The sequence below is a fragment of the Podarcis bocagei genome (assembly GCF_964188305.1).
Source record: "Podarcis bocagei genome assembly, chromosome: 6".
NCBI lineage: Eukaryota > Metazoa > Chordata > Lepidosauria > Squamata > Lacertidae > Podarcis > Podarcis bocagei.
The window spans coordinates 100,591,519-100,619,436 of record NC_138130.1 but is presented as its reverse complement, the minus strand read 5'-3'; the positions used below and the strand labels follow the sequence as shown (position 1 = coordinate 100,619,436).

The following is a 27,918-nucleotide window of genomic DNA, read 5'->3' as shown; positions in this document are numbered from 1 at the left end:
GGAACATTTATTCTGGCCGTAAAACTGTTGCTATTACATTGGCTTCAGAGATACGGCTCTCTAATTTAAACTTGCGCAGAATAAATTTTAGCCGTGGGCCTCTGCCATAGCTATGCCTCTGACACACACATATCATTTCTCTCGTTAATCTTGTCCGCCTTTTATGAAGCTACGTCTCACTGGGACGTTGCATGACATGGAAGATACATAAAATGTCGCGGGGGAAGCCACAGATTGGCAGAGCAACCCAACCCCTTTCCATCACAGCAGCTGAAGCGGGAGACGGATGACATAGTACCCCCCAGAGGTCAGGAAAGCCAAATGAGATGCTGGCTTGTTAAATGCAAAAAAAGTTAATGACCTCCTTTTAAAAAACCACAAAACCTTACTTGGTTTATTTATCGAAATTGCTGTCACCCTTGTTTTGAATGAAGCTCAAGGTTATCTCTGATTTTATATACTGTATCGAGAAAGGGTGTATGTTGTGTTATGGGCAGGGTAGTACCTCTGGTGGGGACGCACATGTCCTGCTGGGGTCTTTTATTCACCTTTGGCCCCCACCCTGCACTCAGGGTCCTACTGGGACACGGGTGGTGCTGTGGGTTAAACCACAGAGCCTAGGACTTGCCGATCAGAAGGTCAGCGGTTCGAATCCCCGCGATGGGGTGAGCTCCCATCGCTCGGTCCCTGCTCCTGTCCACCTAGCAGTTCAAAAGCACGTCAAAGTGCAAGTAGATAAATAGGTACTGCTCCGGCGGGAAGGTAAACGGCGTTTCCGTGTGCTGCTCTGGTTCACCAGAAGCGGCTTAGTCATGCTGGCCACATGACCCGGAAGCTGTACGCCGGCTCCCTCGGCCAGTAAAGCGAGATGAGCGCCGCAAGCCCGGAGTCGGCCACGACTGGACCTAATGGTCAGGGATCCCTTTACCTTTACCTGCACTCAGCTCTCACATGTGGTTCATAGAAGCTGTCAGCAGGCGACAGCGGCCACACACCAGGAAATGGCTTTGACCAGGGGTCCCCAAAATAAGGTCCACGGGCCAGATGAGGCCTGAGGGACTCATTTATCCGGCCCACAAGCCCACAAGCTTGCTTCTCCCCCCCCCCAGCCTCCAGATCAGGTCGGGGAATAGCGGGATGGCGGTGCTCCACCACCCCGCTATCACCCGAGCTTCTGGGGCTGGCGGGGGGGGGGGAGAAGCAAGCTTGCTTCTCCCCCCCCCCAGTCTCCAGGTCGGGGAATAGTGGGGTGGCGGCGCTGCGCCTGCACGCTGTCCCCCAGCTTTTGGGCTGCAGGCTGCTGCCCGCAAGCCTTGCAAGCCCGCGGGACATCCCACCGGGCTTGCAAGACTTGCGGATAGCTTCCTGAAGCCTTGAGAGCGAGAGGGGTCGGTGCGCACCTGCCCCTCTCGCTCTCCAGGCTTCTGCGAAAGCCTGCATTCGCCCCATAGGACGCACACACATTTCCCCTTCATTTTTGGAGGGGAAAAAGTGCGTCCTATAGGGCGAAAAATACGGTACTTGCTTGGTTATTTTATTTATTTCTTGTATGGTTGTTGCCCGGAATAGTTGGATTCTGGGGCACTCCCACCACATGTGGAGGTATGTGCCTTTGGAGGTGCACCCTCTCCAGCATTTTGGTGAAGTTCCTGGGTGTATTAGCACTAGTTTTCTTGGTGTTAGGTACCACCTGTAGGTGAGTTGCAGAGTGAGTTCTTTTCTTTTCGTTGATATGGATTTAAAGGGGGGTTTAGACCACATTTTGGTCCATTGAGTGGGGTTAATTTCATAGCCTATGTCATCCTCCCATTGTTTGGCAACGTGGTGGCAGCACTGTGGCTTTTTTTGGAGGCACAGATGGGCAGAAGGGTTTGCCAGAAAAATAAATAAATCCCAGAGAAGCGAGAATGGAGGATAGGGGGTGTTGTCGTTCCCTGGACACAGACTGAGCTCCACCTTCCTCACGATGGTGAGAGGTTAACATGTTTGTTTGTGCAGAGAGAGAGAGAATGCCATTATTTCCGGATTTGCATATATCAGTATAAACCAGCCCAAGGAGATGAATTTATTTGACCCTAACTACATCAAGCTATATTCTATCTTTATCACCAAACTCCGAATATAATTGCACATTGTATTAATTAACATTAATTTTTAATATATTAGTGGCCATGTGATAATTTTAGCTTATAAATTTTATTGTTTAACGTTTTAACTTGTATATTAAGGTACTTTTATAGCTCTGTTTAGAGTAGGTAAGGTCTTGATAATATAATTTTTTAAAGTTTTTTGTGTCAATCCGGTATATTTTCTTTTAATCGTTGAATGATTCTGTGTACGTTGCAGCAGCCTTTGGCTATGTGCAATAAAACTGACCGAGTGGCTGATATCAGTATAAATCAGCCCATGCAGATTTTGTGCAAATATTTGCTCTCTTTTGTCGTTTTTGAATGGCACCTAAACGCCCTTTACTAGCCCCGCCAGCCTCTCACATTTCTTCTTTTCTTTTTGCCTCTGCAGTGGGAACGCCTCTGGTTCTTAATCCTCACCTTCTCTTTCTTCCTGACCCTGATCTGGTTTTACTTCTGGTGGGAAGCGCACAACGACTACAATGAGATCAACTGGTGAGTAGAGAAAGGGAGCGTGTTTTACCTCTTACCTTTACTGGGGGAGGTTGGGAGCGGGACCTGCGCCAAGTGGGGGAAGCAGGTGCCCTGTGTGCAGAAAGTCCCAGCGTCAGTCCCTTCTCCCTCCTGGGGAAAAGCCTGCAAGAGCCGCGCGAAGCTTGTGTGTGGCTCTTGGGGGCTTTTTCTGCTTGCCTCCCCCCCCTGCATTCGCTCCATAAGACACACACACACATTTCCCCTTAGTTTTTAAGATGGAAAAACTGCGTCCTATGGTGCGAAAAATACGGTATTCAACACAAAAAACAGGGACAATTTGTTGTTGACAAAGGACAGCTGGACATATAAAGGGCCCCATTGCCTTCAGTAGCTTAGGGCCTCATCCAGCCCTGGGCATCTTGCATAGGATCTAACATTCTGTGTTGTTTTTTTAATAGCTTGCGTGCCTGCTTCTGCCAAATTCTTTAAGGAAGTTTTCTTAGTGGCTGGCTCTCGATTGTGGAATTTCCTTTCCTGAGCTCTTGCCAGGATCCAGAACTGACTGCTGCAATCCCACTTCAGGGAACCTCTCTGTTCTGGGGCTTTTGCCAATATGACTTTGGTTTACTGTGGGAGACCCTTTTTCTTCCCCACCCGAGACCCTCACTGTGTCTTGGCCAGCCCTGGGATGCGAAGAGGGAATGGTTGCGTTCCATTAATGGGTGTGGCGAGTGCAGAACGGACCACCGTGCAGTACGTGCAAGACATGCGTTGTCAGACGCTTTTAATCATTTTCAAATGTTCAAAACATGTTTTTATTCTTATTTTTCATTGCACCGTTTTGTCACCGGGGCGCTTTTCGACCTGGGCTTCTTCAGAAGGAAAGAAGGGAGATACATACAAATAATGAAAACATGTAATAATGGCATTTTTAAACAGATGGCACTTCTGTCATGGAAGCTTGAGTTGAGATTCCTTTTATTGCAGGGGGTTGGACTAAATGACCGCCGGGTCCATTCCAACTCTAGGAGTCTATGATTGTATTATTCAAATCAATCAATAAAAATATGTAAAAACTGGAGAATTCGAGAGAGATATAGCCCCACTGGCAGCATATCTCTTCTTTCTCATATCCAAAAATGCAGGAAAGGCTTTTACACTCACCAGAAGCTTGGCTTTGCCCTTGCCGGTTCTGGAAGGAGCCTTTAAAAAAGTCCCATATGCTTTGCGCCTGTTCATTGGGGGAGAGAGGAAGCCCAGAGCACTTGTTCTTTAAATGTCCCTTTTATGAAGAGGCACGTAGTGAGACCATTGATCCCCTCTGGTGAGGCTCGCTGACCTCCCAGAAAAGCAAAAACTTGACCTTTTCCTGTTAGGCAAAGATCATAAGACGACCCGGATGGTCGCCAGATTCTGTGTACAGATCTGTAGGCGCAGACCATCCCCCAACCCAAACTAGTTTGTTAAGAAAATCCCCAAACTTGGTTTCATGGGTGACTCTGGGTCATCTCTCTGCGGTAGCTTATCTTAAAGTTTAAGTGTCTCTACGCTTATCGCATTTATAAATTTTAAATTTATTGTTGTACATTGTTTTAAATGTTTGTTTCCCTTCTGGGATTGTACCCCCAAGTGTGTTTTATAAGCTGGTCTCCGACCGTAATAAATTATCTATCTATCTATCTATCTATCTATCTATCTATCTATCTAAAAATATGTAATATACTCATATGTTCCCCCCTGCACAGTGCACCGTTAAACTATGGAACTCCTTGCCACAGGGTGCACTGATGGCCACCAACCTAGATGGCTTTAAAAGAGGATTGTAACTGATCTGTAGAACATACTCTATGACTTGGGGTTGGATGCTTCAGCCCAAGATTCCCGCATTGCAGGGGGTTGGACTAGATGACCCCTGGGTCATCTAGGATTCATCCAATGTTAGGATTCTGTGAAAACAGGAACATACGTACCATTGTTAACTATGGAAATCCTTTAATAACAAAAACTTTGGAGTATTGCAGTCTCAGCTTCAGGATCTGTCCTTCCAGTGAGCACTCAGGGCTGATTTCCTTCAGAATGGATAGGTTTGATCTTCTTGCAGTCCATGGGACTCTCCAGAGTCTCCTCCAGCACCATGATTCAAAAGCATCCATTCTTCGGCGATCAGCCTTCTTTATGGTCCAGCTCTCACTTCCATACATCACTACTGGGAAAACCATAGCTTTAACTAGATGGCCCTTTGTTGGCAAGGTGATGTCTCTGCTTTTTGAGATGCTGTCTAGGTTTGTCATTGCTTTTCTCCCAAGAAGCAGTGATCATGGAACCCAAGAAAGTACAATCTCTCACTGCCTCCATTTCTTCCCCTCCTGAATTAACTTTACCCAACTTGCTCTTCAGGGGTTCATTTTGATCCTTGCACAGAGGCTCACTGTCTTCTCCTCTCTCTCTTTAATTAACTTTGGGTTTAGCGAGCTTTATTAGGAAGTGTGTCTCTATTTAAATGCAAATTTTGACATTTTTGTCTGGGATAGGATGGAGTCAGCGCTTGTGGCAGAGATTTATGGGGACAGCTCTTGGGGGTCTCGCTGCCAGATCAGTGTGGTTCTCAAACTTTTTTTTCCTCTGGGCCACAGTTTCAGAATTAAAAATTGCTCTGTGCCACACAACGAATTTCTTATTGAAAAGAAATACGTTGGAAAACAGCAGGGAAGATCCCCGTGCAGTGCTTTATGTACAGCATAGAACACAGCAACTTCGTGATATGAGAGCCAGTGTGGCGTAATGGTTTGCAGCAGTTCTCAAGCTGTGGGTCCCCAGATGTCGTTGGACTACAACTCCCATCATCCCTGACCACTGGCCATGCTGGCTAGGCATGATGGGAGTTGTAGTCCAAAAACATCTGGGGACCCACAGGTTGAGAACCTCTGGTTTAGAGTGTCTGACTAGGACCTGGGAGAGCAGGGTTCGAATCTCCACTCAGCCACGCAGTGGCATAGCGTGGGAGGTGAAGGGGGGGGGGCCCGGCTGCACCGGGCGCAACATCTGGGGGTTAGGGTTGGGGGCGCAAATCCACGGGTTAGGGGGCGCAAATTACTTGCCTTGCCCTGGGTGCTGACAACCCACGCTACGCCACTGCAGCCACGAACCTAACCTTGGGCCAGGGGGCATCTCTTAGCCTCCTCACCAGCCCAGTGCTGGATATTCATATACAGTGGTGCCTCGCAAGACGAAAAGAATCCGTTCTGTGATTCTCTTCGTCTAGCGGTTTTTTCGTCTTGCGAAGCAAGCCCATTGACGGATTAGCGCTATTAGCGGCTTTTAGCGGCTTATCTGCTGATCGGATCAGCTGATAAGCGGCTTAGCGGCATAGAAAGGGGGGGGGAGGAAAAAAAACCAGCAGGAACTCGCAAGACATTGTCGTCTTGTGAAGCAAGCCCATAGGAGATTCATTTTGCGAAGCACCTGCAAAACGGAAAACTCTTTCGTCTAGCGAGTTTTCCGTCTTGCGAGGCATTCGTCTTGCGGGGCACCACTGTAAGCTAAACAAGCTATAGCTTAGGGCCCCACTCGCTTGGGGGCCCCCAAAAAATTAAAGGAAAAAAACCTGGATGTACATTTCCATAAGATAAAAACAAATAAAATAAAACCTACATACAGCAACAGTGTTTTGTGTTGTGTAGGCTCCTAGGATGTAAGTCATGGGCCCCGCCTGCTAGCCTGCTTCCTAAAATATCCCTGGTTCGCTCATTTCTATATATAGGGTGCCTACATTCTGCATGTGCAAATGGCTTGAGATACCTATTAGGTCCATAAATTACCATATATCAGGGGTCAGCAACCTTTTTCAGGCGTGGGCCGGTCCACCGTCCCTCAGACCTTGTGGGGGGCCGGACTATATTTTGAAAAAAAATATGAACGAATTCCTGTGCCCCACAAATAACCCAGAGATGCATTTTAAATAACACATTCTGCTCATGTAAAAACACCAGGCAGGCCCCACAAATAACCCAGAGGTGCATTTTAAATAAAAGGGCACATTCTACTCATGTAAAAACATGCTGATTCCTGGACCGTCCGTGGGCCGGATTGAGAAGGCGATTGGGCTGCATCCGGCCCCCGGACCTTAGGTTGCCTACCTCGGTATATAGCGTATATTCAACACAAAAGCAGTGACCATTTGTTGTTGACAAAGGGCAGCTGGACATACAAAGGGCCCCGTTACCTTCAGTAGCTTAGGGCCTCGTCAAACCTTAATCCAGCCCTGAGCCTACCTCACAGGGCTGTTGTGAGTGAAATGGGGAATCATAGAATCATAGAATCATAGAGTTGGAAGAGACCACAAGGGCCATCGAGTCCAACCCCCTGCCAAGCAGGAAACACCATCAGAGCACTCCTGACATATGGTTGTCAAGCCTCTGCTTAAAGACCTCCAAAGTAGGAGACTCCACCACACACCTTGGCAGCAAATTCCACTGTCAAACAGCTCTTACTGTCAGGAAGTTCTTCCTAATGTTTAGGTGGAATCTTCTTTCTTGTAGTTTGGATCCATTGCTCCGTGTCCGCTTCTCTGGAGCAGCAGAAAACAACCTTTCTCCCTCCTCTATGTGACATCCTTTTATATATTTGAACAGGGGAGGAGGAGAACCCATTGCCTTTGGGAGATAAAGGTGGCTTATAGATGTACTAAATAAATAAACCACGGAACCAGACCATGTCCAGAAGGACCTGCAGGCTGGTGGTTGTGTGTCAATTGGACGCTCACAAAATAGTCGCCACCTGTATTGATTGCCCCTGAGTCTTCCTGCCACAACTGTGTGATAGTTTACAGAGCATCGTGCCTGCCTCTGATCATCCTTCTCTCTCTTGATCCTTCAGGTTTTTATATAATAGAATGGGATATTGGAGCGATTGGTCCGTTCCGATCCTTGTTTCAACGGCAGCTGGTTTCACGTATATCACAGCGTTATTGGTAAGTTTTCTTTTTTTAAATTCTTATTTATACTTTTCAAAGTTATACATTTCACCAATTTTAGTCATTTTGGCATTTATAAAACTTGACTTCCTTCCCCCTCTTTCTGCGGTTCCCTCAATTTATTTTTTAATATCTTCTGCATATCCCAGTTAACTTAATTTCTCAATTATTCATCTTTAAATATATGCTCTTGTGAAACAGCAGGTTGTTACAGTAATACTGCCAGTATTTTTTTTATCTGTTTACAATTTATCTGTAAATATTCCATAAGAAATCAAGTAACAAACTTTTTATAAACAACTTTTTTAAAAGTTTGAGAACCTCCGGGCAAGACTGACCAATTGCCTTGACTTGGTGGAAGGAAGTTTCCTGGATTCCTAATCAGCTTTTTCCCCTTTCTCTCTCTCCTTCCCAACTTGGTTGCCTTTCAGATTTTAGCACTATGTCACATAGCAGTAGGACAGCAAATGAACCTACACTGGATCCACAAGGTAAGGCACCTTTTGATACACAGTACTGTGGGTGGGTGGGTGGGAATTGGGTTGGCTTTTGCAGCCCAATTCTCCAGTGTCCCCTAAGTCCATTAATCGGTCAGAGAAAAATGAGTGGAAGCAGGAACCAGTAGAAGGAAAGAAAGGCATATCTTCAATTGAATGGCAAGACCCCAAGCCCACCCCATCTCTAGATAATGAAACACACGGACACCAATATTTTGGGTTAATGGGATAAATAAGGCCACAACTTTATTGGCTACAGATGTGAGCGGTATTGGTTTAGGCACTGGAACTGAACCGACTATATCTGACTCCTGCCCGTCATGCGGGTAGTATTATAAGGGTCAGCCACTAGTAAAGGGAGCCCTTTTGATGTACATCAGGGGTCGGCAACCTAAGGCCCACGGGCCACAAGCGGACCGCAGCTGATTGGCAAGCAATGGAGAGGGGGATAAGGGACTCTAGAGATCAAGGAGGCTGCCTGGGAGGGGGGAGGTAAAGACAGCGAACTTGCAAGGAGAGGAGACAGGAATACTAAACAAGCAAAGAGGAGAGAAATTAGAAGAAAAGGAGGAGCAAAAAAACTGCTCCAGCTAAGGAAAAGACACTAAGGCAAACAAGAGGGAAGGGGGTGTTGAAAGGAAGCAGCTGATCGGCAGGCGATCGGGAGGGAGATAAGGGACGCTAGAGATAAAGGAGGCTGCCTGGGAGAGGGGAGGTGAAAGCCCATGGATCCTCAGGATTTTTGCATTGGGTCACCCCAAATTCACCATCAGATCACATAGCATGTCCATGGCTACAGCCTGCACCCCAAAAAAATCACACACCCACTGTTTCATGGGGCCGCAATTACGCAAAAGCATGGTTACAAAGCAGGGATCCACATGGATCCTCAGGATTTTTGCATTGGGCTACCCCAAACTCATCGTCAAATCATGTATCCTGTCTGTGGCCACAGCACGAACCACAAAAATCATACATCCACTGTTTCGTTCAGAATATTTTTTTTCTTGCTTTCCTCCTCTAAAAACTAGGCGCGTCTTATGGTCAGGTGTGCCTTATGGAGCAAAAAATACAATACTCTGGTTGGCCTCTGTTGTTTTCTCCTACCAATAGGGAACCCACTTAAGGTCTCCCACTATACGGGCTCTGGGATACCCCATAAGGGAAAGGGAGCAGTTTTTCTTACAACAGCTGTGAGGGTTGCTGTGTTGGAGCGTGTGGCGTGGCTTAAAAGTGCTTTGCGACTCTTAGGTTGAAGAAAGTTGGGTGGGCAGAACTCTGCAAACACACAGTCACTTTTTTGCACTGATCCTGTTAGTTTCACAGGAGAAATTTGAATCCTACAATGTCTTCTGCTGCCTTTGGTCTTCCTTTGTCCCTACGCCGCCCTGGCCCGGTCTGGCTCATTCTTTCTTGCTTCCGATTCATGCCTCTCCGAATGAAACCGCGTTGGCTTCACAATAGGAACCCGGGTCGCAGTGGTAGATGAGATAAAGGAACAGCTTGGCTATTGCTGCCTTTTAGTCTTATGAGTGATTTTTTTTGGGGGGGAGGCAGCAGGAGAGAGATTCTCCAGTACGTTTGCTGCGCTTCGCCCTTCCAGCGATTGCAATCTGCGGCGAAGTGAATCTCATTACGTTACGCCCGTCACAGTGAAATGTGTTATTAGTGCTTTGCCATTCAAGCTCCTTTTGAGACCCTCTACATCGGTCAGTTCCGGGGATTAATCTAAATCCCTTTTTTAAGAAAAGAAAAGAGAAGAGAAGCGGAGAGAGAATCCCATCAGCCTGTATCTCCTCCTCAAAGAAGAAAAACCCAGCGAAATGGAGCGCTTTCCGCTTCAAACTTAACAGGATTTTGTCTCTGCTCGCTTAGTGCAAACCGTAATATTTGCAGAGCTGGAAGGGACCTGAGGTCATCCAGACCAACCCCTCAGTTTAAAGCTACGGTTTAATTGTCAAAAGCAGGTGTTTGTGAAGTTGAGGGCGGGCTGGCCTTCCACGCTGGCTCGACTCCTTTCTCGGATACAAAGAGTGCCCGAGCTTTGATTAGCGCTTCCTCGCAGCGCCAGAGGGAAGAAATACAATGAAATCTCTGCCCTTTCCTTGCCTTGCAGATTGGGTTGATAACCACCTTGATAACGATCGTTGTCACCATGTGCTCTATAGCCCAGCTATGGGATGATGAGTGGAGCATGGTCGCCATATCCTTGCAGGTAAGTGTCATGGCAGAGGGCAGGAGCCAAGCACGGCTTTTCCGCCCTCCCTAAATAGCTGTCTGGATCAGGGCCGGATTTAGGTCTGATGAGGCCCTAAGCTGCTGAAGGTAACGGGGCCCTTTATATGTCCAGCTGCCCTTTATCAGCAACAAATGGTCCCTGTTTTTGTGTTGAATATATGCTATATGGTAATTTGTGGACCTAATAGGTATCTCAAGCCATTTGCACATAACAAAATACATATTTTATCAAAGTAACTGTTGAACTGAAATACAATTAAGAAGAAGTATATTAATAGTGAAATACAATTAAGAAGAAGAAGTATATTAATAGTGAAATAATTATTACGCTCTACCTTAAAATGACTTTTTATTTATAACAAACTTAATGATGCAAACACATTGGCATTTGGCAATAACAATAGTTCCTTTAGAAACACATTTTACAAAGACCCATAATCTAGACTCTAGAAACTTGCTATAACATGAAATAATAATAGGTGTAAATATAGGATGCAAACTACATTATAAATAGCAGAATGTAGGCACCCTATATATAGAAAGGAGGAAACCGGTGATATTTTCGGGAGCAGGCTAGCAGGTGGGGCCCATGATTTACATCGTAGGAGCCTACACAACACAAAACACTGTTGCTGCATGTAGGCTTTATTTTATTTGTTTTTTATCTTATATTTTGGAAATGTACATCCAGTTTGTTTTTCCCTTTAATTTTTTTGGGGGGTTCCCAAGAGAGTGGGTCCTTGATCTATAGCTTGTTTAGCTTACACAGTCATACCTCGGGTTACAGATGCTTCAGGTTGTGGTTTTTTAGGTTGCGGACCCACCGAAACCTGGAAGTACCGGAATGGGTTACTTCTGGGTTTTGGGGGTGGCGCATGTGCAGAAGCACTAAATCGCGCATGCGCAGAAGCACTGAATTGCAACCCGCGCGTGTGCAGACGCACCGCTGTGGGATGCAAATGTGCATCCCTCACGGATCACGTTCGCAACCCGAGCGTCCACTGTACGTAAATCTGGCACTTTTTCGGACTTTCCTGGGCCACGGCCTTTGTTGGTGCCACTATGCGCTCCAGTGCGTTGGCCTGGCTGGAGACATGTCCTTGAGCTGGGAAATGGCCTCACAGAATCGTAGAGTTGTAAGGGAACCCAATGGGTCATCTAGACCAACCCCAGCATGATTGGATGAAGGCAGACTCAGAGCAACAGATCCTTCAGAGACGTCGAATCAAAGTTAGAAGGGACTTTGGAGGCCAGCTCCCTCATCATTGAAGGTTTCAGTTGCAGCAGCCTGGGAAAATAGCTTCCAAGCATCTGCTGAATTTCCCCCACTGATTGATAGCCAACCGCCTCCTGCGGCAGGCTGGTCCGCAGTTACCTGTTAGGAAGTTTCCAATGAAATCTGCTTCCTTGTAGTTTTTCACCTCTTTTCATTTTGTGGAAGCCGGTTCTGCTCCACCTTCAGCTTCAGATTCTTGAAGGAAGGCCTCCTCAGTTCCCAGGAGTTAATAATAATAATAATAATAATAATAATAATAATAATAATAATAATAATAATAATATTTATACCCTGCCCATCTGGCTGAGTTTCCCCAGCCACTCTGGGCAGCTCCCAATCGAGTGTTAAAAACAATACAGCATTAAATATTAAAAACTTCCCTAAACAGGGCTGCCTTCAGATGTCTTTCAAAAATAAGATAGCTGCTTATTTCCTTGACATCTGATGGGAGGGCGTTCCACAGGGTGGGCACCACGAACCTCACTTCTTACCATGAGGGAACGGTCAGAAGGCCCTCGGAGCTGGACCTCAGTGTCTAGGCTGAATGATGGGGGTGGAGACGCTCCTTCAGGTATACAGGACCGAGGCCATTTAGGGCTTTCAAGGTCAGCACCAACACTTTGAATTGTGCTCGGAAATGTACTGGGAGCCCATGTAGGTCTTTCAGGACCGGTGTTATGTGGTCTTGGGGACCGCTCCCAGTCACCAGTCCAGCTGCCGCATTCTGGATTAATTGCAGTTTCTGAGTCACCTACAAAGGTAGCCCCACGTAGAGCGCATGGCAGTAGTCCAAGCGGGAGATAACTAGAGCATGCACCACTCTGGTGAGACAGTCTGTGGGCAGGGAGGGTCATATCCTGCGTACCAGATGGAGCTGATAAACAGCTGCCCTGGACACAGAATTAACCTGCACCTCCATGGACAGCTGTGAGTCCAGAATGACTCCCAGGCTGCGCACCTGGTCCTTCAGGGGCACAGTTACCCCATGCAGGACCAGGGAGTCCCCCACACCTGCCCGCCTCCTGTCCCCCAAAAACAGTACTTCTGTCTCGTCAGGATTCAACCTCAGTCTGTTAACCGCCATCCATGAATGATCTATTTTAGGCTTCCCCAAGTGGGTGTCCCTCCGACTGTTTAGGACTACAACTCCCATCATCAGCTCCTCCCAATGGGAGTCACAGTCAAAAACACCTGGTTAGGGGAGCCTCATCTGATTAGATGGCTTTTTGTGGCACTCCTGCGGTTGAGCAACAGGGACCCTGTACGTACAGCTGGATTGTATGTAGCTGAAAGGGACCCCTGCGGTCATCTAGTCCAACCCCCTTCAGTGCAGGAACCGCAGCTAAATCGCATTATGATTCCTACATGACATTTCCTACTGCTTTCATTGGCTATATAGCAGGGATGTCCAACAGGTCAATCACGATCTGCTGGTGGATCCCTGCAAGGTCTTGGTAGTGAGTGACCTTTCTCCTTTAACCCCCCCAAAAACAGACGTTCCCCCCCAAAAAAAACCCTTTAAAAATGGGGGATTTCTCTTCCCTAAAAAAAGCTCAACATCTTTGAGCTTAACCCCTAAGAAACAGGAGTAGGTCACTAGATCACTGCCAGTTTTTAATTCTGAAAGTAGATCGCAGTCTCTTGAGAGTTGGCCACCCTACTATATAGCAAACGTATTTGCGTACGTCACCGTTCCCTGCTCTCTTTTTCCTAGGCAACAGCGCCTTTTCTGCACATAGGAGCCCTTGCGGCTGTCACCGCCCTGTCTTGGTTGGTGTCTGGGCAGTTTGCAAGAGCCGAAAGAGCCAGTGAGTAGTTGCTTGTTTCTTTCTTTCTCGTCACGGAGGGCAAGATTTGTGTGTCATTGCTGTGTGTTGTGTGGAGGGGGCTGTACCCAGGGGTTGAACCCTGGTTGGCGAACCCTGGTTAAAGCTAACCATGGTTTACTGTCCTCCTACCTGCAGGCATGAACTTCACCATGGTTAGCATTAAGACGTGATGGGGTGGGGCTTAACTTGGGGCTTGAACCCTGGTTGTTGAATCATTGTTAAAGCTAACCATGGTTTACGGTTCTCTTTCCTGCAGGCATGAACTTCACCATGGTTAGAATTGAGGGATAGGGAGGGGCTTAACTTGGGGCTTGAACCCTGGTTGGCAAACCCTGGTTAAAGCTAACCATGGTTTACTGCCCTCCTTCCTGCAGGCATGAACTTCACCATGGTTAGCATTAAGACGGGATGGGGTGGGGCTTAACTTGGGGCTTGAACGCTGGTTGTTGAATCCTGGTTAAAGCTAACCATGGTTTACTGTTCTTCCTGCAGACATGAACTTCACCATGGTTAGCATTAAGATGGGATAGGGCAGGGCTTAACTTGGGGCTTGAACCTTGGTTGGCGGATCCTGGTTAAAGCTAACCATAGTTTACTGTTCTCCTTCTTGCAGAAATGAACTTGACCATGGTTAGCATTGAGGGATGTGGTGGGGCTTAACTTGGGGCTTGAACCCTGGTTGGTGAATCCTGGTTAAAGCTAACCATGGTTTGCTGTTCTTCTACCTGCAGACATGAACTTCACCATGGTTAGCATTAAGATGGGGTGGGGTGGGGCTTAACTTGGGGCTTGAACCCTGGTTGGCGGATCCTGGTTAAAGCTAACCATAGTGCTCCTTATTGCAGAAGTGGCTACACCGTGGTTAGCGCTGAGACAGAATGGGAGAATTTGTGGAGGGAAGGAAAGTCTGGGAGCCTGCAGCTTGCACCCAGCTGGCTAGTAATTGTGGTTTGATAGGAGAAAGCAGAGCGCAATCCCAGATCGGGACATGACATGACCTGCTCACACAGAGATTAGAGCAAAGTGGGAGTACCCATACTGTGTGCATTGGCACGTTGCATAAGCCAAGTTTTATGGCTTAGTGCAAACATGACCTTCTTGTTTATTTTATCATAGCTTTCCCTCTATTGTTGTGAAGCTAAATTCAGTGCTTTTGTAAGACAAACACAGACCGGAATGGTCCTTCAAATTACCGCTCAGCAGGTAGAGTCTTTGCATGGCATGGCTCCCTAGCACACCTGTACACCTGGATTTACCTGTGTGTTTAGGGATGAGAATTGTCTGCCTTCCACTCAGACAGTGCTCCCCCCCAAAAAAAATGTTTAAGGGTGCTCTCATTTTGACTAAAGAAAACCACCATTTTATAGTTCAAATTGGGGAAAATAAATACAGTGGAGGGACGCGGGTGGCGCTGTGGGTTAAACCACAGAGCCTAGGACTTGCCGATCAGAAGGTTGGCGGTTCAAATCCCTGCGACGGGGTGAGCTCCTGTTGCTCGGTCCCTGCTCCTGCCAACCTAGCAGTTCAAAAGCATGTCAAAGTGCAAGTAGATAAATAGGTACCACTCCAGCGGGAAGGTAAACGGCATTTCCGTGCGCTGCTCTGGTTTGCCAGAAGCAGCTTAGTCATGCTGGCCACATGACCCGGAAGCTGTACGCCGGCTCCCTTGGCAAGTAAAGCGAGATAAGCACCGCAACCCCAGAGTCGGCCACGACTGGACTTAACGGTCAGGGGTACCTTTACCTAATACAGTAAATGGACAAAAGTACAAAGATTCACAAAATGTTTAGGGGTATGCGTACCCCTGTGTCCCACCCCCCAGAAAAAAGCCCTGCACTCAGAGATCTGACTTCTAAAGGTGCTGGCGAGGAGGGAGGCTGAACCTTGGAGAAGGAATTAATGATTTTCAACAAGTCAATTCCCTAAATAAGCTGTGTGGATGATACTATTCTGAGAGAGTGAGAGAGAGAGTGATTTGATTGATTCTATTCCTATGCTGCTTTTCATTCAAACGCATCTCAAAGTAGCTTACAAACAATAAATAACACTAACAGAACAGAACATCAGAAATCCCAGAACAAATAACTCAGTTAGTAGAGCATAGCTCAACATCAAAAAAACGAAGATCATGGCCACTGGGCCCATCACCTCCTGGCAAATAGAAGGGGAAGAAATGGAGGCAGTGAGAGATTTTACTTTCTTGGGCTCCATGATCACTGCAGATGGTGACAGCAGTCACGAAATTAAAAGACGCCTGCTCCTTGGGAGAAAGGCGATGGCAAACCTAGACAGCATCTTAAAAAGCAGAGACATCACCTTGCCAACAAAGGTCCGTATAGTTAAAGCTATGGTTTTCCCAGTAGTGATGTATGGAAGTGAGAGCTGGACCATAAAGAAGGCTGATCGCTGAAGAATTGATGCTTCTGAATTATGATGCTGGAGGAGACTCTTGTGAGTCCCATGGACTGCAAGAAGATCAAACCTATCCATTCTGAGGAAATCAGCCCTGAGTGCTCGCTGGAAGGACAGATCCTGAAGCTGAGGCTCCAATACTTTGGCCATCTCATGAGAAGAGAAGACTCCCCGGAAAAGACCCTGATGTTGGGAAAGATGGAGGGCACAAGGAGAAGGGGACGGCAGAGGACAAGATGGTTGGACAGTGTTCTCGAAGCTACCAGCATGAGTTTGACCAAACTGTGGGAGGCAGTGGAAGACAGGAGTGCCTGGCGTGCTCTGGTCCAGGGGGTCACGAAGAGTCGGACACAACTAAACAACTAAACAACAACAACAACAACAACAAGACTCTTGATCTCAGGCTCATGCGTTCGAGTCCCACAGTGGGCTAAAAATTCCTGGAAGTTAGATTAAATGACCCTCATGGTTCCTTCCATCTCTACAATTCTGTGATTCTATGGCATGTAGCATAAGTCGTATAAAATAATTAACAAACCATCAATAAAACCACTACAATTTGTAGAACGTTATTAACGAAAATACGCTAAACATCGCAGTCGCAGCAAAAATTATGTTATATGATGAACAAATCAATATGGCACTTACAATCTATAAAACAATATTAACAGCATTAGCAAAATAGCAACTAAGAAAAATAAGCAAAGTGAGTGGAAGAGTCAGCAAAGTGTTTCTGGTTCTTATGGAGCTGGAAAAGTGTTTGTTTTGCATAGGCACAGCCTCAGGGTACAGACACGCAACAGATGTTTTGGACTCTGTTGGCTGTACAGTGGCAACTTGGTTCTCAAACGCCTTGATACTCAAACAACTTGGAACCCAAACACCGCAAACCTGGAAGTAAGTGTTCCGGTTTGTGAACTTTTTTCGGAATCCGAACGTGCTCCTTTTTGAGTGTTACGCTTCCGTTTTGAGTGCCACCCTTCCGTTTTAAGTGTTACACTGAGGTCTGTCTGTTTTTGCTATTTATTTTGCATTTTTGTGGCTCTTTTTGTTGTTTTTGTGACTGTGTGGAACCCAGTTCAGCTACTGATTAGTTAATTGTGTGACTGCAGTACATTGTTTATTGCTTTCATTTTATGGGTCAACAGTCTCGTTAGATAGTGAAATCCAGGTTCAATTGCTGTTTTAGGGGTTGTTCTTAAAAGTCTGGAACGGATTAATCCGTTTTGCATTACTCTCTATGGGAAAGCGTGCCTTGTTTTCAGAACGGACTTCCAGAACGGATTAAGTTTGAGAACCAAAGAACCACTGTAGTATTCCAAAATAGCCGGAGGGCACCAGAATGGGGAAGGCTGCTCTGTGGACTTCCTGAATGTCTTGGGAACAGCCTCTCCTCCCTCCTTTTCCTGGATCCCTGTTCACCCCCCCTCTCTCTGTCTGTCTCTCATCTGTTTGCCTCTTCCTGCAGCCTCCCAGTTGCTGACGTTTGGAGCCTACTTTGCGGTGGTCCTGGCGTTGTACCTCGTCCCACTCACGGTCTATTCCCCTTGCATCATGGAGAAGAAGGACCTTGGGTCCAAGCCTGCCATTATTGGACACCGGGGAGCGCCAATGGTAGGATCCCCTTCTTATGACTCCCCCCCCCAGTCATCTATTTTTTTTAAAAAAATATAAATTACCGGTAGTCTCCACCCCCATCATTCTACCCGGACACTGAGGTCCAGTGCCGAGGGCCTTCTGGAGTTGGACCTCAGCTGAACAATGGGAGTGGAGACTGTTAAGTTGTGGGTGAACATATCAGACGACACAGCGATTCTTCAAACAGCTCTTGTTTATTCAGAGGCCAGGACAGAACTCAACTGAAGGGCTCAGTCAGCCTGCTTATATAGAGCTCCAGTACCACGTTACTGTAACAACTTTCTAAAACTATCCAATCACTGAACGTCGCTTTCAATCCTTCATTTGCATAACTATCTACAGTATCCTCCTGCTGGCCCAGGGTGAGAACTTCAGTACATAACAGAGACGCTCCTTCGTAGGAGATGCTTCTGAATGCCAGTTGCAGGAGAGGAGAGTTGCTCACGTGTGTCGGTGCCTCTCCTGCCAGCATCAGTCAAGCGGTTCAGTAAAGGAAGGCAAAATGTGTTTGCCTGTGCTCTCTTAGACAGCTGGAACATAGTGATAGAAGACCCTCTCTCAAACACATATCACCTCCTAGCCTTACAGAAAATAAACCTTTTTTAAAAAATGTCTGGTCCAACTTCTGGAATCCTTCCTCCTAGCCAAGAGTGTTTACTTTTGAACCTCGGCGTCGTCTTAATGCCCTCTGCCCAAGGCTTTCTGTTAAGAGCAGCTAATTCGCACACTAATACTTGTTGATCTTTGGCTCAGAATGAACATATGTTCCGTGAAGAGGAATTTGTTTTGGCAGCTGTTGCTGTGCCAGGAAGGAGTCGACGGCCTAATTAAAAATCTAAAGATGTCTCATTCCCCAGAATAGAGGGTGTGTGTGCAGGAGAGAGATGTTTTTCTTCCACCTTGAAGGTAAAGATGAAAAAGGCTCAAAAGTAAACGAGGGGACATGAATCTGGCGTAATAGGATCGCCCCCTTTAGGATCCAAAAATCTTCATTCATTAGGTCAAGATGTCTTTTGCAGAGAGAAGGCAAAATAAAATCTGAGAGCCAGGATAAGAGAGGCAGCTTCTAGGCAGTGATTGCAGCTTTGATAAATTCGAATAATAATACTAATATGAATCAAACAGGTAACAGCAAATTTGTTGTCGTTTAGTCGTGTCCGACTCTTCGTGACCCCCTGGACCGGAGCACGCCAGGCACTCCTGTCTTCCACTGCCTCCCACAGTTTGGTCAAACTCACGCTGGTAGCTTCGAGAACACTGTCCAACCATCTCGTCCTCTGTTGTCCCCTTCTCCTTGTGCCCTCCATCTTTCCCAACATCAGGGTCTTTTCCAGGGAGTCTTCTCTTCTCATGAGGTGGCCACAGTCTTGGAGCCTCAGCTTCAGGATCTGTCCTTCCAGTGAGCACTCAGGGCTGATTTCCTCAGAATGGATAGGTTTGATCTTCTTGCAGTCCATGGGACTCTCAAGAGTCTCCTCCAGCACCAGAATTCAAAAGCATCAATTCTTTGGCAATCAGCCTTCTATATGGTCCAGCTCTCACTTCCATACATCACTACTGGGAATACCATAGCTTTTACTATACGGACCTTTGTTGGCAAGGTGATGTCTCTGCTTTTTAAGACACTGTCTAGATTTGTCATTGCTTTTCTCCCAAGAAGCAGGCGTCTTTTAATTTCGTGACTGCTGTCACCATCTGCAGTGATCATGGAGCCCAAGAAAGTAAAATCTCTCACTGCCTCCATTTCTTTCCCTTCTATTTGCCAGGAGGTGATGGGACCAGTGGCCGTGATCTTCGTTTTTTTGATGTTGAGCTTCAGACCATATTTTGCGCTCTCCTCTTTCACCCTCATTAAAAGGTTCTTTAATTCCTCCTCACTTTCTGCCATCAAGGTTGTGTCATCTGCATATCTGAGGTTGTTGATATTTCTTCTGGCAATCTTAATTCCGCCCAGGGATTCATCCAGCCCAGCCTTTTGCAGTGATTGTAGCTTTGATAAACAACAACAACAACAATAATAACAACAATAATAATAATATGAATCAAACAGGTAACAGCAAATTTAGGATGTGCAGTTAAAAGTGGATCAGGTGCACTTGCAGGGAAATAATATTTCCTTTGGTCTTTCCTGAATCTTCCAACCTTCAGCTTCGTTGGATTTCACCGAGTTAAAATCCTAGAGTTGGAAGGGACCCTAAGGGTCATCTGCAATGCAGGAATCTTTAGCCCAACGTGGGGTTTGAACCCACAACTCGGAGATTCAGAGCCTCGTGTTCTCTACTGACTGAGCTGTCTGTTACGAGGGCAAGAGGAAAAATCCTTTTCTCTACTTCTGCGCATAATTCCCATCCCATCTCCGCTTCCTCGCCTTTTTCTCTAGAGGAATTACGGTTTCCAGGACTGAAATGGGTGTTAATTCGTAAGTTGTTCTTCAGCGTAGCCGTGCTTCTTCTCAGCGGGTTGGAAGGAAAGTCTCTGCCGCCCCTCTGATCCATAATTTAACAGACGGTTTGGTCTTCCTTTTAAACACTGCAAATCTCTTCCTTCCGGAATCGAGGTTTTTAAGAGCTCCTTTAAACCAGAAAGGACAATCCCCAGGTTTCAAAGCCTTTCTCATCCTTTGTTTTATCTGTTTTGTAGAATCCTCTTCCTTTGCAGTGGATTAAAAGGCTCATTTCCTGCTTAGGCAAGTCGCTCCTATTTTAGCTTCTTCCCCAATTTGACCTTTAGATCGGATTTTGTATTTTTTCAAAATAAAAAAAGTCCAATATTAAATGTCACTCTTGAATCTTTTAACGTGAGGGGAAGCAAGTTGGAAACATCATTGTTCCAGAGATGTATTTTTCCTGTGGGTCATAACTAACAGGCTCACGGTTATTATTATTATTATTATTATTATTATTATTATTATTATTATTATTATTATTATTTTAACACCTACTTAATACAATGCTTCAAACTGACAAATGCTATTGCGCCCTCCTGAAAGGTGAATGCCAATACAATCTGAGGGTATTTCTTCTTCTTCTTTGGTGATCCCTCGTAGGTGAGTAAGATTGTCTTCCATAAACATGGTTCTAACAGGGAGTCCGTAAGTGACTGTGGAGGCCAATTCTGGATCCACATGTCCTTCCACAGTGGGGACATTGGTTTCCAGGCGGGAGTTGATCATGGTGAGTGTGCCAAGTGTGCCTTCCTCTTAGCACATTTCTCCCTTGCATCCTGAATTCAAGCGTCTTCAAAGCCCACAACACCTTTGGTAAAGGCTGTTCTCAAATTGGAGCGCTCGCAGGCCAGAGTTTCCCAATTGTTGGTGTTTATACTGTAATTTTTGAGAGACTCCTGAAACCTCTTTTGTTGACCACCAGCATTACGCTTTCCATTTCAGAGTAGAGTAGTTGCTTTGGAAGACGATCATCAGGCATCCGCACAACATGACCAGTCCAACGAAGTACAATGGTACCTCAGGTTACATACGCTTCAGGTTACAGACTCCGCTAACCCAGAAATAGTACCTCGGGTTAAGAACTTTGCTTCAGGATGAGAACAGAAATCGTGCTCCGGCGGCGCAGCAGCAGCAGGAGGCCCCATTAGCTAAAGTGGTGCTTCAGGTTAAGAACAGTTTCAGCTTATGAACGGACCTCCAGAACAAATTAAGTACTTAACCCAAGGTACCACTGTATTATCAGACACGATAAGGTTACCAGATTTTTTTTCAATGAATCCCTGGACACTTTAAATACGTACATACATACATACTACGTTCGGGACATTGATGCTGCAGCGATGGCGGTGGCAGTGGGGCGGCTGCGGCCTTGACCTTAACTGCCATGTTTCCCCTTTGAAGAGGGCCGAGAGCGGCGGCGGCGAGGCTCGGGCAGCACGATGCCTCCTTTCCCATTGGAGCAGCCCCAATCCCATTCCTACTTGCGTGCAAGCAGGATGGCGCAGGAATTCCTCAGCTGGGAAGGGAGGCTTCCCCTTGCCTAACTGAGAGATCCTTGCCCCCTCCTGCTTGCACACAAGCTCTGATAGGCAGCGTGAAGCCTCCCTTCACAACTGAGAGCTCCCTGCCCCGCTCCTGCTTGCATGCACCTGGGAGTGGGGAGGCTGCTCTGATAGGCAGCATGAAGCCTCCCTTCACAGCTGAGTTGCTGGGCTCAGAGAAGGTGGAGGCAGCCCGGATGTTCGAACCCCTGCACTACCATCATATGGGGACTTCCGAGCAGCTCCTGAAGCCAGCCAGAGCCAACTGCTCCGGGCCATAGCTGTCAACTGTCCCTTATTTGGCGGGAAAGTCCCTTATCCCAGCACTGTGTCCCGCTGCTGTCCCTTATTGATGATGTCCCGTAAATTTCCCGGGTTTCAAAGGAAGCAGCTCCTCTCCCTCCCTCTCTGCCGGCCAGGGAGGAGGGAGGCTCCAATGTGTTGCTTGGCTGTGTTGCTCACCCAATAAGGAGTCTAAGAACGACTGGGGGGTGGAGTTTGCATGCCTTGTGCCGATCAAATCGGCCACATTGCCTGGGGACTTGCCTTTGCTCAGCGCTTCCCAGCGGAGAGGTGACGGTGGTTTCCCTTGCTGCATCCCCTTTGCCGGGTTGCTGCTCTGTGGGAACCACCGCTTGAGGCTTCGTTTGGCTGCTGGTTGACTAAAATCCCTTATTTTGGCTGCTGGTCCCTTATTTTCGAGGCTGCTGGTCCCTTATTTTCAAATCTGTAAGTTGACAGCTATGCTCCGGGCTGCTGAGACTGCCACTGCTGCGTTTCCCGGGGACATTAGATGAAATCCGGGGACACTCATTTGTCCGGGGACTAATTCGCAAATCCGGGGACTGTCCCTGGGAAACCGGGACGTCTGGTAACCCTATGCTGCCAAATGCCAGGGGAAACCGAAATGCCTTTCCTAGGCACCTAAATGTTGGTGCCAAGGCTCATCTATCTGTGGAGAGCAGTCCACAGTCGTGGAGCCACCACCCAGAAGACCCTGTCCTGTGTTGTCACTCTCCACGCCTCCCATGAAAGTGGAAACACCGAGATGGGTCTCCGATGATGGGTGCAGGGTCTGGGTAGGTTCCTGCACAGAGTCCCAAAGGTATTGACGTCCCAAGTCTCATCGCGCTTCATATATTTAGACCAGCACTTCAAATTGAGCCTGGAAATTAATCTCTAGCTGGGACGGGATAGAATTTTACCTGATCGGACCTCCTGCTTCTAGTCCACAGACTGGCTCCAGAATTCTTCAGCGGCTGCCGTTTTTCAGCCAATTGATTGCCATCTTATTAACTGATAATAATAAAGATAATGGTAATAATACTACCTAATAATTACTTATTTTTATCTAAACAATTTATCTACCGCTCAACTGCAGTCGTCTGTAGGCAGTGGAAAACAAATGCAACGTGGAAAAATTAGTTAAAGTGAGCTGGGAGCCAGTGTGGTGTAGTGGTTAAGAGCAGTGGACTCGTAATCTGGTGAACCAGGTTCGCTTCCCTGCTCCTCCACATGCAGCCGCTGGGTGACCTTGGGCCAGTCACACTTCTCTGAAGTCTCTCAGCCCCACTCACCTCACAAAGTGTTTGTTGTGGGGCAGGAAGGGAAAGGAGAATGTTAGCCGCTTTGAGACTCCTTACGGTAGTGATAAAGTGGGATATCAAATCCAAACTCCTCCTCCTCCTCCTCGTCGTCTTCTTCTTCTTCTTCTTCTTCTTCAAGTCAGACTTCAATGATGCGTCTTCCTGTTAATCATTTCTTCATCCTCCTACTTCACTGTAATTCCTGCATCACTTTCCTAACAGCAAAAAGTTCGTTTTTTAAAATAGAAAAAAGCAGGTTTATTGTATGAGTCGACAGAGCACTTTAATCCACTTTAATTTTGCAGACCTCTGTTTCCTTCCGTAAAAGAGTGTCCGTCTAGGAGGCACCCACAGCATTCCCGCAAAGCACCCTTTTATAGAAATATTTGTGCCATGTTCTATATATATATATATATATATATATATATATATATATATATATATATAAAATATTTATTAAAGTTTCACAAATTATACAAACAGACACAACAATACATACAAACACAAACAGAAAAAAACAAGTATAATTTCAAACCCTTATTTTCTTATAACTTACTTCTTCGCCCTCCTCATACCTCCCCTTTCTGCATTCCAATTTCAAATTTTTGTTCAGCAAATCCTCACTCTTGATTTTATCTAATTTTTAATCTTTCTTTTCTTTTAACTTAGTCCTTACAACTGTAATCCACTTAATTTCTAAGCCAGCATCATTCTAACATTCATTAATTTTGCAGTATTTCTTAAGATAGTTCTTAAATTTCTTCCAATCTTCTTCCGCCGTCTCTTTCCCCTGGTCTCGGATTCTGCTGGTCATTTCTGCCAGTCCCATATAGTCTATAACCTTCATCTGCCATTCTTCCAAGGTGGGTAGATCTTGTGTCTTCCAATACTTTGCGATGAGTATTCTTGCTGCTGTTGTAGCATACATAAAGAATGTTCTATCTTTCTTTAACACCAATTGGCCGGGCATGCCCAGAAGAAAGGCCTCTGGTTTCTTAGGAAAGGTATATTTAAATACCTTTTTCATTTCATTATATATCATTTCCCAGAAAGCCTTAATCCTTGGGCATGTCCACCAAAGGTGAAAGAAGGTACCTTCAATCTCTTTACATTTCCAACATTTATTATCAGGCAAATGGAAGATTTTTGCAAGCTTGACTGGGGTCATGTACCACCTATAAATCATTTTCATAATATTTTCTTTTAAGGCATTACATGCCATAAATTTCATACCGGTGGTCCACAACTGCTCCCAGTCAGCAAACATAATGTTATGACCAATATCTTGTGCCCACTTTATGATAGCTGATTTAACTGTTTCATCCTGTGTATTCCATTTCAACAGCAAGTTATACATTTTTGACAAATTCTTAGTTTTGGATTCCAACAACTCTGTTTCTAATTTTGACTTTTCCACCTATTTGTGCCATGTTCTTGAGGGTTCCATATATATATATATATATATATATATATATATATATATATATATGCAGGTTTTGGTGTCTTCGGGTGTCTTCCCGTGTAAGAGTTGGGGTGTCTAGGCGACGTTTCGACGAGGTCTCACTCGTCATCTTCAGGCTGGTGCTTTCGGCTTCTTGTTACTGGAACAGAGCAGGATCTCAGTGTTTGAGTTCCTATAAATACTGTTGAGGGGGTGTGGTGTATAGCCTCCAACGTTCTGGGCAGAGAGGAAGTTCCCAGGTTAGTGTGCCTTTTCTTCTTTTGTTCATTAATTGCTTGAGGGATGAACAAAAGAAGAAAAGGCACACTAACCTGGGAACTTCCTCTCTGCCCAGAACGTTGGAGGCTATACACCACACCCCCTCAACAGTATTTATAGGAACTCAAACACTGAGATCCTGCTCTGTTCCAGTAACAAGAAGCCGAAAGCACCAGCCTGAAGATGACGAGTGAGACCTCGTCGAAACGTCGCCTAGACACCCCAACTCTTACACGGGAAGACACCCGAAGACACCAAAACCTGCATTCCTGTACCCGTGAAAATCTACGAAAGCAAATATATATATATATATATATATATATATATATATATATATATTCTGCAAAACACCCAACGGACTCTGCCCCATCTTTTGATCTCCTCAAATTAATCTCCTCCGTATTCTAGAGATTATCATTTGGCAGCCCGATCCCTTTCTGTGTCCGATGCTATTTTAAACACGTTTGGATAGTCGATGCTGGCATTTTAACTGACTGCTCTATCTCTTGTACGCTGTCCGGTTTGGCAGCTTGCTTAGATGAATAAATGATATTGTTTGTTCATCTTTCTCTCCTTCCCAGATGGCACCTGAAAACACTCTGATGTCCTTCCAGAAAGCGGTGGAGCAGAAACTCTATGGAGTGCAGGCAGATGTGGTAATAAGGCAAGTGCCTCTCTCTGCTCTCAGGTGCAGAGTTGAATTGTAGAGTTGGAAGGGAGACCAGGGGTCATCTAATCTGTTCCCTTGCAAAGCAGAAATCTCAGCCAACGAATCCCTTGTCACGCTAGTTTCTTTTCAAGTTTCCTGCCCTTATTTACATTTCTGGGCTCGGAGGTGTGTAATTTGCCATATTTGTCCAGGCCGAGTGGGCAAGTGAGGATGCTTTTAAGCACAGGGTTGTGGAATTGGGGAACTGGTACCTTTTTCCGAGCACAATTCAAAGTGTTGGTGCTGATCTTGAAAGCCCTAAATGGCCTTGGCCCAGTAGACCTGAAGGAGCGTCTCCACACCCGTCATTCAGCCTGGACACTGTGGTCCAGCTCTGAGGGCCTTCTGGCGGTTCCCTCCCTGCGAGAAGCCAAGTTACAGGGAACCAGACAGAGGGCCTTCTCGGTAGTGGCACCTGCCCTGTGGAACGCCCTCCCACCAGATGTCAAAGAGAAAAACAACTACCAGACTTTTGGAAGACATCTCAAGGCAGCCCTGTTTAGGGAAGCTTTTAATGTCTGATGCATTACTGTATTTTAATATTTTGTTGGAAGCCGCCCAGAGTGGCTGGGGAAGCCCAGCCAGATGGGCGAGGTATAAATAATAAATTATTTTACTGGATAACCCTCGGGTGTCCCTTACAGCTCCGTGAGTCTACATGGAACAGTGGATGCATTCTGCATCAGTCGAGCGCTGCCTTGCAAATGTAAAGGGAGACTCTTTTTCTCTTTCCGTTGCACAGCTACGACGGGGTGCCTTTCCTCATGCATGACAAGACGCTACGGAGGACGACGGACGTGGAGGCTGTCTTCCCAGAGAGGGCCTACACACATTCTTCCATGTTCAACTGGACAGACCTGGAGATGCTGAACGCCGGTGAATGGTTCCTCAAGGTATGGGCCGAATCTGGAGGGTGGGGTGGGTCTCCCCTGCCCTTGCTTGCTTGCTTGCTTGCTTGCTTGCTTTATTCAATCAATCAATCAATCAATCAATCAATCAATCAATCAATGGTGGTTGAAGCATTAGAGGGCGAGGCTCTACTTCCCAAATTGGCCTTTCCAAACCAGCCTGGTTGTCTCCTTCTACCACGATGGATGCTTTTGAGAACAGAACGAAGCACCCCATTAATCAACCTGAAAGACAGAGAGAGATCTTGAAAACGCCCTTGCGTCTTGGAGGAAGGTTTCCCCTTCATCCCTTCTCCTCTTTCTCCTCCTCGCTTTCAAGAAAGCTCGTGATGTGCAAAGCATTTTTTTTGCTGCCTCCCAAGATTCTTTACAAGATGTTTTGTCAGGGGGGCTGAGGGAAAAGAAAAGTTTGCAGAAACGAGTTAACGTGTCTCGTTGGTTTTCCGGAACGGGCTTTTACGTTGTGCGAAAGCTCAAATGAAATCCGGAAATCGACGGCCAGGGAATAAGCTGCCGCGCAGATGTCGCCTAAAAGATGGCTTCCTCAAAAATAAAAACGTTGGCTTCGAAAGCGATAACGTTGAACACTGGTCTCTCTGTTTGCTCCCCCTTCCCTCAGAACGATCCCTTCTGGACCGCCCAGTCGCTCTCCAGTTCCGACTTTGTCCGAGCCGCCAACCAGTCCGTCTGCAAGCTGGCCGAGATGCTAGAGGTGGTCAAGGGCAATGCCACCATCCTCTTAAACTTCCAGAGCTTGCCCCGGGACCACCCTTACTACAGCGCTTTCATCAACATCACCCTGGAAACGGTCCTCGACTCGGGCATCCCTCAGCAGGCTGTGAGTTCCACGTCACTTTTGTAGGTAGATGCTGAATAATGTATGTGGGGGCTTCTGCTTCGGTCGGAGAAGCAGAAACTAGAGGCGGGCTTGGGAGAGGTTTATGGGCAAAACAAGCTTTTGGGGGGGGTCGCTGTAGCTTTCCGGATGATGAGCGAGAAACGTCTCCCCAAAACCTGCCCCCTGCTGCCCACAAAATGCACCTTGCTCATTGCGCTTGCTTCCGTCCTGAGTATTGCGGGGGGTGGGGGTGGACTAGATGTTCCTTGGGGATCCCTCCTGATTCTATGAACTTCCTTTTCGATGTGCCTTGCCTTCTCATTGGCTGCGTGGTCCTAGCCAATCAGGCAGCACGTAGTCATGGTGATCAAATGGCGAGGGTGAATGAAGATTTTCCTTGCCCTCCCTGGGAATGGCCTTCTTGCTGAGGATTCCTAATAATAATAATAATAATAATAATAATAATAATAATAATAATAATAATAATATATTTATACCCTGCCCATCTGGCTGGGCCTCCCCAGCCACTCTGGGCGGCTTCCAATGGGATATTAAAAATACGATAAAAGATCAAACATTAAAAGCTTCCCTGAACAGGGCTGCTTTCAGATGTCAGGTACAGCGGTACCTCAGGTTACAGACGCTTCAGGTTACAGACTCCGCTAACCCAGAAATAGTACCTCGGGTTAAGAACTTTGCTTCAGG

General features: G+C 46.4%; 1 protein-coding gene and 1 long non-coding RNA gene across 2 annotated transcripts in view; one reads left to right on the top strand and one right to left on the bottom strand.

Annotated features, from left to right (window-relative positions):
• The window catches only part of LOC308588845, a 265,934-nt gene that overhangs the window by 176,943 nt on the left and 61,073 nt on the right, over positions 1–27,918 (bottom strand). The window lies entirely within an intron of this gene.
• The window catches only part of GDPD5 (glycerophosphodiester phosphodiesterase domain containing 5), a 164,204-nt gene that overhangs the window by 114,045 nt on the left and 22,241 nt on the right, over positions 1–27,918 (top strand). The window contains exons 3-11 of the mRNA XM_081197519.1: positions 2,521–2,624; positions 7,479–7,572; positions 8,007–8,066; positions 10,189–10,287; positions 13,301–13,394; positions 17,296–17,441; positions 25,340–25,422; positions 26,210–26,360; positions 26,995–27,213. Of these exons, the coding sequence (XP_081053645.1) occupies positions 2,521–2,624; positions 7,479–7,572; positions 8,007–8,066; positions 10,189–10,287; positions 13,301–13,394; positions 17,296–17,441; positions 25,340–25,422; positions 26,210–26,360; positions 26,995–27,213 (1,050 nt within the window). The remainder of the gene's footprint in view (positions 1–2,520; positions 2,625–7,478; positions 7,573–8,006; positions 8,067–10,188; positions 10,288–13,300; positions 13,395–17,295; positions 17,442–25,339; positions 25,423–26,209; positions 26,361–26,994; positions 27,214–27,918) is intronic.